This window comes from Oryza glaberrima, chromosome 3 (assembly GCF_000147395.1).
Source record: "Oryza glaberrima chromosome 3, OglaRS2, whole genome shotgun sequence".
NCBI classification, from domain to species: domain Eukaryota; kingdom Viridiplantae; phylum Streptophyta; class Magnoliopsida; order Poales; family Poaceae; genus Oryza; species Oryza glaberrima.
In genome coordinates, this window is record NC_068328.1 from 20,365,318 (window position 1) to 20,376,599 (window position 11,282).

Below are 11,282 nucleotides of genomic sequence, written 5' to 3' on the forward strand. Positions count from 1 at the left end.
GATGAGATAAAATCGTGGAGAGATGCCCCTAAGGTTGTCCCAGCCGTCCAATATGGGGTAGACGGATCGGATTACTTCTTTACTTATTTGAGATTGGGGTTTCAAAAGAAAAGGTTGTTCACCCTGGCTTCGGTTTTTTGAGATTGGGGTTCCTTCCTTGCAGCAATATGTACTGACTACAACGCATATATACATCATCCCTTTATCTTAGAATACATGCCTTTTTAGTGTTATTGTGGCAACTAATTGTTGTTAAATCAAACTTAAAGGAAATATGAGTTCCAGGATCTCCATATTCCGAGTTCTAACACTTAGGATCACCTAATTTATTAATTTAATGTGGAGTTTGATTAAAAAAAGAGTAAATTGTATATTGGGCCAAGTTCAGGGGCGGACCCAGGTGGGGTTCCCAGTATGCACCGGCATATCCAAACTTTTAAGATTTTTTTTTTTACGTGTAGTATGCAACATTGAGTCTGGGGGCTCTCCCCTGCAGCAAATCATATCCCAATAGGTCCAATTGCTAGCGCACGGCGCACGTGCGTCTGTGCACTTGTGTAGGTTTTCTCATCTAGTGTCATTGCATTACTCTGTTAGCGGTAGCACCAGTTGTAGATGAGGTCGTTAGGCAGTGAGCATGATAGGCAAAGCCGCGAAGGTCATGCTGTGGTGTTGTGCTGCGCTGCGCTGGTGTGATGGACTCCAACAGAATCATTAGCAACACGTCTAAGTCCTTAGCAACCTGCCCCTAATTCCCAAGCAGCTCTATTCTATGGCTACGCCAATGGCCAACGGAGTATGTGATGGCCCGTGGGCATTGGGTCGCTGGTAACGGCGACCAACTCCATGTGTAAAATCAATTGAAGGCAACGAAGACTTTGGGCATTGTTCTTTTGATAAATTACGAATATTAGTTCTAAATTTTGCACGTGAACTTTGGTTTGGCTCTTGAATATGTGGAGGCGCACCCAGGATAAAAATCCTAGGTCAGCCACTGGAGCCTAGTTTTATATTACATGGATTTCACAATGAACAGGGCTTAGCAATTTATTTTCACTCTACACCATGTAAAAGACCGTCCTTCTTCAACTTCACCCGCTGATGTTCCCTAGTACACTCGCGCTTGCCGCCACTCTTATGATTATTAGCCACTGTCCATTGCTCTCGCATTGCCATCTACCTTGTGTTGGGGGCAAGACAAAAAAGCCACACTGTGCGCGTGCACTTGCTTGAGATGTCAACCCGTGGGCAGCGGTGAATCGAGAAAAAAAATTACCATGGCACTGCACGTATGATAATGTATATAATATTTGAGATAATCCATGAAATGCCATTGACAAGCGTCTAAGTCTCAGAAATGCCATCGTACAAACGATTTTGTCCTAAAAATGCCATCGCCGTTAGGGTTCCATCCATTCCGTGCCGTTAAAAACACTGTTCATCCTATAGAACTTAACGACGCGGAATGGACGGAACCCTAACGGCGATGGCATTTTTGGGACAAAATCGTTTATACGATGGCATTTTTTGGAACTCACACTTGTCGATGGCATTTCTGGGACATAGACGCTTGTCATGGCATTTCATGGATTATCTCATAATATTTTAATTTTCAACTAATAAACTTTGACCATTAATAATTTTAAATGATTAGATTATAATAAAAAATTAATGCTTATGTCTAGTATTTAATACACTTTGATAATATGACATCTACTTAAGTATTTAGAAAATTTTTGAGAAAAAGAAGAACGGTCAAAGTTTAAATGGGAATAGTGTTTATAACTTAGAAAATGAGATAAGGAGGATAAGATCTATGAGCCTATGCTAGAGCTCCAACTCCTACATTTAACTTCAGGAATTGGGTTTGTGGAGCAGCCTAAACCCAGTTTCACCTCTCCAGTTCATTCTGTGAAAGCGCTCCACGCGGCTCCACTTCTATTTTAGGTGGAGCTGAAACTATTTGGTTGGGCTTCAACTTTAAGAGAAGTGGAGCTACAGCTGAAGCTGTACCAAACAGACCCTGTATCTATAAGCTTAGTGGTCACGGTGAATCATCCATCATTTTTTTCCGCCTCCCCAAATTAATTCTCTTTTTCTTCATCAGATCATCTAAATCAAAGGCTAAGTTCTACTGCACTACCCTCCTACACAGTCGTTCGCACATACCCCGATCGCCTCAATTTTCATACGCGTCGACATCCTGCACTCCCATCCCCTTTACATGCCGACACCATCGTTAGACCGCCACCACTCCTTGTCCACTCCTGATGCCCTCCATCCTGTCCACTCCATGCCACCACCACATCCATCCACACGGCTAACGCTGCGGGCCACCACCGCTCAATACTCTCATCCATCTCCATGCTTCCACCATTGCCACGCCACCACTACTTTTCCCCCACTCCTGATGCCCTCCACCATGTCCCACTCCATGCCACCACCACATCCATCCACGTGGCCATCGCAAGCGTCGTTGCTGCCCTCTACTCCCATCCTCCTCCATGCCGCCGTCATCGCCATGTCGGCGCATCTCCTCTCTTCTCTCTCTCTCTCCTAAACCACCGTCCACACCCTGCAGTAGCCTATCTCTGCACAGCACCAAGCTACTCATCGTACACCATGGGCGTCACACCCTTTCGTGGAGGTAGCCACAGTTTCTTCAAGCAAGACAATGCCTCAGACACGATTCACAAGAACACCTAGCTCGTCGATATCCAGACGATCGCGGACGCCATCCACGTGAACACCAAGCTCACCGACCACTAGGCTGTCGCGAACGCCATCCACAGGAACACCAAGCTCGCCGACCACCAGGCCTTCGTGGACGCCATCCAAGGAACACCAAGCTCGGGGACAACCGGACCATCATGGACTCCATTGATGACAACACGACCGTCGCGGACGCCATCCAGGGAACATCAAGCTCACCGACACCCATGCTGCTGTGGACAACGATCGCCTCACCCACAGGAATGCCCAAGCTTGCCGATGTCCATCCCGTCATGGAAAGCGATTGCTCCATCAAGCTCGGCAATGCTGAAGTATACAACAAGGTCGTTAATTCGCTACAACGCCACAGACATCAGCCCTTTGGTCGCGTGGTACCTCGCGCACCACCTCGCCATGTCACCGCTATCGCCACGAATGCATCGCACAGCCTCCACCCTACGCCTGTGTCGCATCGCCGGTGGCCCCTACATGCGCTGTCAGCCGCCGTATGCTGAGTCATCTCCACGCCCTAACTCCTCGAACTGCCGCTTGCTGCCCCCATCCCCTCTATAGCGAACCGAGTTTTGAGGCCCTAGTTTTATGCGTGTACCGTGGTATTCCCATGATCAGTCGCTAGCACACTCATTTACAAAATTAATACCACATCCATACAAATATAATATATACAAATGTACATTATTTACATGTAAAACATAATATATGTCACGATACAACATCACATAAACAAAAAGAAGTGACTTAGTGGTGTCTCATACTTACCCACAGGCAATTGATAAGGACAAGTCCTTGAAAGACTTCGATAACCCACCACGAACAGCAGCGACACAAATTTCTTCAATTTGTCCTCCTTGTGCTCTAAAACTACATATTAAGCGAGATTGGGTACATGTACACAAACATGCAAGGCTATATCAAAGGACAACCTCATGTTTCATGTGCATAAAAGAGAGCATTTGCATAAATAAATAGTAGTTCGCAACTAATAGTAATAAAATCATTTCACAATATTTGACAGGTAAATGTGACATCCTGGACCAATTAGGACGAGACCTATGTGGCCCATAAGAACTATATGCGCCTGTTTGGTTCCACACTACTAGTTAGCAAGGGTGAAACTAACTTATAAGGGTTCGTCCCTCCAAGTATATCAGTCTCGGGTTAACCCTTTTACATGAAGCGATGACAAAAGTGTAAGTGGGCCTACCTGTCGGTTGGGCTACACTGCACGGTTCTAGAGGGAAAGCCATTACAAATGGTACTAGAGCTAACCCTTAGGTTGCGCGTAGGGTTAGTTTGCAAGCATATCCCTCGCCCTCGCCCTCCCCCGTGCGGATCTGGCGGCGGCCAGCGCGGTGGCAGATCCGGCCTCCACGCACGCGGATCCGTGCCGCCGCCGCCAATGACAACAACGACGAGGAAGTGGCCAGGAGCGGCGTCCTCGGCCCCATGATAGCTGGATCTGCGCCATCCCCGCCGAGAACGACCACGAGGAGGAGGCGGCCAGGAGCGGCACCGGCCGGATCCGCGCCGCCCCCGTTGATGACGATGAGGAGGAGGCAGCCGGGAGCGGCACCGCCGGCCCCTCGCGCATGCACGCCGGCCAGATCCGCGCCGCCGCCGCCGCCAGATTCCTAGGGTTTTGATTTTTTTTGAATTTTTAAATTTTTTTTAGATTTTTATTTTTCCGTGCGGGTACGCCACCCGCACAGAAAAATCGGATTATCGTAGACCTTTTGGCGTAGACGGGCAGGGCTTCCGCACACAAAAATATATAGGTTTTGGCCCGCACAGAAAAATTGTTTTTTACTAGTGATCTCAAGCCGAAATCGTGCAGGTGTCGCCTATTGGGGAGAAAAGCTCAATGATGCAGCAATGCGTGAGGCTGTGAGATGAATTGATTCATTTCATTATGTAGCTGGATTTGCATAAGTGATAGCTGATGGCTACCAAAATCATGGGAATGAGTCTGATAAACAATGCCTGAAACTATAATTTCACTAGCCACAACATCCGCTATCCGCTCCCCTCGCAGGAGCAGGAATCAGGATTACTGTCTAGGCAACAGGTGCATCATCTGGTAGATTTACAGTGCACACGATGCATTGAATATTGCATCCATGACTTGAATAAACGCGTACGCGCGTTAACAACTCGTACCATCTGTATTATTACTATAACTGTACGATCGATGAACAGTTTATTGCTGCATGCTGGCCGGTACATACACTACACAGCTGCTAACGTACTGCTCCGCTCGCTAGCTGCCACCATCACTTATTTCACACCTAATCGCGCGCAAAACTACTTGCCGGCGCCGTAGAGGTGAGCAGCCAACCGCGGCGTCGCCTGCAAAACCAGCGGCTGAGCCAACACCAGGCTCGCCGCCTCCTCCCGCAGCTCAACCCTCTCCACGCCGGCCGGCTTGCTCCACTCGAACCCCTGCAGGAGCCTCGCGAACAGCGTCACGGTGATCAGGGTACCCAGCGACACCCCGGGGCACCCCCGCCTCCCGGTGCTGAACGACACGAACCGCAGCTCCGCCTCCGTGAGCGCCACCACGCCGGCGTCGCCACGGCCGCCTGCAGGGTACGGCGACAGGTGACGCTCCGGCCGGAACTCGAGCGGGTCGTCCCACACCCTGGGGTTCCGGCCGAGCCCGACGCGGCTGAGGATGACCTGGCTGCCCTTGGGGATGGTGTAGCCGGCGATGGTGGTGTCGGCCATGGCGACGCGCGGCGGGTTGAAGGGGTGGTAGGGGTGCAGGCGGAAGGCCTCGCGGATGCACGCCTTGAGGTAGTTGAGGTCGCGGACGTCGCTCTCCTGCACCAGCCGGTCGCGGCCGACCACCGTGTCCAGCTCGTCCATGGCCTTCCGCATCACCTCCGGCTTGTTCATCATCTCCGCCAGCGCCCACTCCACTGCGTTCGATGGGTTGTCCACGGTGGCGATCATGATGTCCTATACATACATGACAATATTATTTCTTGTTATATACTCCTCGACTGTATATACTCATTTTGTTTTATATTATAAATTTTCTTTGATTTTTTCCTAGTTATACCTTTTTTAGTTTCACTAAATTTATAGAAAAAATATAGTAATATTTTTTATACAAAACAAATATGTTATCAACATATATTAAATGTTAGTTTTAAAAAATTAATTTGATATTATATATTTTACTAAATTTTGTATATACTTAACCGAACTTAAAAAGTTTGCTTAAAAAAGTCAAAACGACTTGAAATATAAAATGGAAGGAGCAGTATGTATGTTTACTTCAACTTATTATTTTTATAACATAATGGAAAATCTTATAGATTTCCAGTGACCTTCTAGATCATCCTTATGTCACGAGAGACAAGTAAAACCTTCCAGACTTTTACAAATAATTAATGTGCTTTAGATATGCGAGTTTGAACCTGTAAATTAACTTGTCGTGAAGAGTACTAACTTTCATGGTATTAATTAATAATTTTGGTGGATTCTGAAAATATATCATAATGCAAAATTGTGGTTAAAGTTACATTTACGATGATTAAAAATGTCAAAACCAGCATAGTACTGTGATTGGGTTTCTTTATTAAAACGTGCAAACCAGAAATTGCGAACAATAATATTTTGTCACAAAAATATATTGACGAGAATACTTTAGGGTGTCATGATTTTGTATATGTGGTTAATTTATTACAATGATGGACACAACGTCGAATTACCATAACCAAACATGCACGGATGTTGCAATACAGTCATCATGCTTGTCCCATGGTGTCATCTAACCAAATTAAATTCGTCCCTATATAAACACATAGACTAAAAGGTATAAAAGGTACAATAAGAATACTGCACACATATTTTAGCATAAGTTAGGTAAAATCTTTAAACCGACAGTCGATCGGTCTTAATGTATTCAAAATATGCATGCTTGACAGGTGAGGAATAATGCTAAAAGACCAGTAAAACATTGCAACCGGTAAAGAACTTGATTGTTGACTCCACAGAGATGAAATCATGTAACTACTTTCTCTGTACCAGAATATAAAGAGTTATGAATGGATGAGATACATTCTAATACTACGAATTTAGAAAAAGAATTTGACCCTACACTCCCACAGGAAATTACTGGATATGTTTCCCAAAAAGGTGCCACACACAGTGACAGTAGTAGTACAGTATAGTATGCATATATGTACTTCTTCAACATTGTCCAGTTGACAGTTTTACGATTCTCGTATGATCGGTGCTGACTATCTTTCTTTTCTTTGAAGTGGCATTTTTTCAGGCACTACCTTAGCATCCTAAAACTTTACATGTTTGTTTTTTTCATGGCCGGAATAAAAACAATCTTCCAATTTGAAACTTCAACAAGTTAAGTATAATGTGTATAATATTTGTTACTGTAAAACAAGTTGTACCAAAACATAAAAGCACATCTAAGTTTACCTAGGAAATGAAAGGATAAACTAAAAATTACATTTAGTAGGTAGTAGAGTAAATTAAAGTTATAGTTTTCTATATTGTACAACTTTAAATTGCACATTGTGCTAGTTGGGTGATCGCCAGTACATTAGAACAAAAAATGCAACTGATAAGCAAAAGTGATACCCTCTCTTGGTATTTATACATACAAAGCTATTGATTTTATTCGGTTAAATTATTAAAACTATAATTTCTTAATAGGTTTCAAAATTAGTTTAAAAACGTGAAAATTTATGTAGGTAGATTTTCTTTATAAGTAGTTTTACAATATTATAATTTGTATGTTATTACCGTTATGTTCGACTCCATCCGTCTCATATTATAAGTCATTTTTTAGGTTTGACCAAGTTTCTAGAAAAATATATTAACATTTTCAACACAAAATAAATTAAAAATATTCAATGTAATATTTAATGAAACTAATTTGATATTGTAGATGTTGCGATTTTTTTAAAGAAATTGAGTCAAACCTAAGGAAGTTGAACTAAAAAACGAAGTAACTTATAATATCAAACAAAGGTAGTTGTAGTACTAGAAATTTAGTGTTCAAAATTACATCGCAAAGATTCGATAAAGTTAACATCTATATATTATACCTTCGTCCCAGAATATAAGAAGTTTTAGAGTTGTACATAATTATTAAGAAAGTACATAAAATTAAATAGAGAGATGTTGTGATTGGTTGAGAAATGGAGGTAGGAGAGAAAAGTGAATGGTGGGGATTATGATTGGTTGGTAAGGGAATGTTGGTGAAGAAGGCCGTGCTTAGTTCACCGTCCAATTTTTTTTTGAAGTATACGGACACAGATTTGAAGTATTAAACGTAGACTAATAACATAAAACAAAATACAGATTCCGCCTGTAAACTGCGAGACGAATCTATTAAACCTAATTAATCCGGCATTAGCAAATGTTTACTGTAGCATCACATTGTCAAATCATGGCGTAATTAAGCTCAAAAGATTTATCTCGCAATTTACATGCAAACTGCGCATTTTTTTCGTCCATATTTAATGCTCCATGCATGTGTCCAAACATTTGATGTGACTTTTTGGCCAAAATTTTTTGGAATCTAAACACACCTGAAGTTGTTATATTTTAGAATAAATCTGTTAAAGTTGTTATATTTTAGGATAGAGGGATTAACTTATAAACCGTGGATATAACAGATGGCCATGTGCCCAAATAAATGGTAAAGGTGGTGAAGATCAAATGCATGCACACGACACAGTTCTCTATCTGCAACTGGAAAAAGCACGTCATGGCGGCCGGCCAGCGGAAGACAAGCTAGTAATGGCAACGTACGGTCGACATGCTGCTAGCAGTCTAGCAGAGATTGGATGTAGCATGCGATTCATTAACTAGAGGCAATAGATGAGCACTTACGATGGTCTGCGCCTTGATCTCCTCCACGGTGAGCAGCGGCCGCCCCGCCGCGTCGTCGAGCGAGGCGAGCACGTCGAGGAAGTCGGCGACGTCGCGCCGCTCGCCGGCCTTCCGCAGCAGCCGCCACTCCTCCACCCTCTCCTCCACCACGGGGTCGTGCAGCCTGTTCAGCGTCCTCATCACCTTCTTGATGACCTTCTCGTGGCCGTCCAGGTCGAGGCCGACCAGCGCCGGGAAGTAGTCGGAGACGCAGAACGCGTCGAGGTAGTTGAGCGTCGCGAAGAGCGCGTCCACGTGCTCCGCCTCGTCGCGCCCGGGCGCCGCGGCGTCCTCGTCGTCCGCCCGCGGCTCGCGGAAATGGCGGCGCCCTAGGGTGAGCCGGCGGATGACGTTGCCGCAGAAGTGCCTGGCGATGTGGCGCACGTCGACGGCGGCGCCGTCGCGGCCGCACCGCGCGAGGACGTACCGGACGAGGTGGTCGGCCTCCTCCCCCCGCGCGCCGCGGAGGCGGTGTTCGGTGGCCGGCGAGAGGATCTCGGCCGTGAGCACCCGCCGCATCTTCCTCCACTGGTCGCCGTGCGGCGAGATGCTGGCGCTGCGGTAGCCGACGCTGAACGACTCGGCGGCGAACGTCGTCGGCCGGTCGGCGAACACGGCGTCGTTCTTGCGGAGCACCTCCCGTGCCATCTCCGGGGACGTGACGGCGACCACGTGCACGGGCCCCAGGCGCACGCACACGATCTCCCCGCCGGCGTCCGCGAGCAGCCGGTGCACCCACCGGAACACCGGCTTGTTCACGAGCATCTGGTGCATGTTGCCGATCACCGGCAAACCCACGGGCCCCGGTGGCAACGACTCCAGCCGGCCGCCGGCGCCCTTGCTCCGGTGACGCCGCCGCCGCACCAACGCGACGAGTACAACAACCAGCATTGCAACTAGAGCTGGCGCTCTCATTGGTGGCATGGTGACTGCCATTGCTTCTGACATGGAGTAATGGATAGATAGGGCAAATGTGTTTGTGTTCGGAGTTCGGACCACCTTAGCCAAATCATAGGCTATTTATATCCGAGCAGTCCGGAAAGGATGAGTAGGAGAGAGCATTATAAATAAATGTCTGACAGACGCAGGGAAATGAGACAGCTATCCACCAACCAGTGCTTAGTCACCAACGCAATTCAAGTCTCCCTGTTACAGGATATGGTAAAGTTTTAGCGTGTCACATCGGTTATTATATAGGATGTCGCATAGGGTGTTCGGGCACTAATAAAAACTAATTACGTCAGTAAACCGCGAGACGAATTTATTAAGCCTAATTAATCCGTTATTTAGTAAATGTTTATGGTAGCACCACATTGTCAAATCATGGAGCAATTAAGTTTAAAAGATTTGTCTTGCAAATTAGTCGTAATCTGTGTAATTAGTTATTTTTTAGCCAATATTTAATACTTCATGCATGTGTTCAACCGTTCGATGTGATATGGTGAAAATTTTTAGGGTGATCTAAAGAGGGCCTACCTTCGAGAGACGGAGTACTTCCTCTGTCCCACAAAGAGGTAAATTCTAGCATCCCAATGCAACACTAAAGAAAAGGATAAATGACCAAACTACCCGTTATTATTAGTAAATTAGTATTTGTGGGTAGGTAGGTATAATGGGTATTGAAGGAATAATTTTTTTGATTTGCGAACTGAGAGTAGATAAGAAGGTAGAAGTTGATTTATTTTAGGACAAAGTTTAAATTGTAGAAGTTAATTTATTTTGGGACGGAGGGAGTACTCTTTTACTAGGGAACTGTTTTAAACACTCGGGTGGATGTCCACCCGTTTCTTGCATGTCATCTAAATAGTTATGAAAAATTTTCAAAAAAATTGACATGATAGGTTAATACGTGATATATCACTTCACAAACATTCAAGTTCAAATTCGATTTCTACAAGTTGTAACAAAAATAACAAATTTAACTGTGAATATACGCATACTAGTTAGAGTTTGGTTACAACTTGTAGAAGTTGAATTTGAATTTGCATGTTTGTGAAGTGATATATTACATATTAACCTATCTTGTGAATTTTTTTTGAAATTTTTTCATAATCATTTAGATGACATGCAATAAATGGGTGGACATTCACTCGAGAGATTAGAATCCATCATCCTCTTCTACCAGAGAGATCGAGTACTAGTACGTAGCAGTAGTCTGCATGGAAATATGTAGCAGCAGCCAGCAGAGTAATTACGGCGACATCAGTAATAGCTTTTTTTTCTCGTCAAGGGAAGACTTGACAATTATACTACGACTTGATAATGAAAAATGAGCATTTGATCATCTTAGAAAATGTTGATGGGAATGTTCTATTCTTCTGTGCAGCTCACCCGTCAATAAGATTAATAAGCATTATACACGTGATACTACATAGGCATTATTTTTGGGAGTTGGGACGAAATGGAATTATTAAAAGTTGCATGCGTTAGTGGCTGCGGCGTCGCAAATCGCAGGGCGACGAAAATTCGACAGTGTGACGCGGAAGTTGGAGAATGCTCGATCGGGAGGAAAATCCCTGCTGTGCCGCTAGATTTTGTCAACAAGGCGGGAAATTTGGAATGACGAGAACATCTGAACATGCACAGATTCGGCTCGATCTTGGGCCGCGTCTCGGTTGAATATTGGGATCCAAGTGGAGACGTTG

At 44.9% G+C, this 11,282-nt stretch overlaps 1 protein-coding gene across 1 annotated transcript; it reads right to left on the minus strand.

Annotated features, from left to right (window-relative positions):
* Nucleotides 1–4,648: 4,648 nt before the first annotated feature.
* Nucleotides 4,649–9,668, minus strand: LOC127765883 (tyrosine N-monooxygenase-like). The gene is made up of 2 exons (XM_052290849.1): nucleotides 8,599–9,668; nucleotides 4,649–5,691 (listed from the first exon to the last, which is right to left on the minus strand). Exons 1-2 carry the CDS (start codon nucleotides 9,583–9,585, stop codon nucleotides 5,035–5,037), a joined length of 1,644 nt encoding a protein of 547 aa, XP_052146809.1. The 5' UTR covers nucleotides 9,586–9,668; the 3' UTR covers nucleotides 4,649–5,034.
* Between the last annotated feature and the right edge of the window lie 1,614 nt (nucleotides 9,669–11,282).

Excerpts from the sequence above, each read along its gene's own strand:
- LOC127765883 (XM_052290849.1), bottom strand. The coding sequence starts at position 9,585 with ATGTCAGAAGCAATGGCAGTCACCATGCCACCAATGAGAGCGCCAGCT. Across the intron at positions 5,692-8,598 it reads AGATCAAGGCGCAGACCATC|GACATCATGATCGCCACCGT; the intron begins GTAAGTGCTCAT and ends ATGTATGTATAG.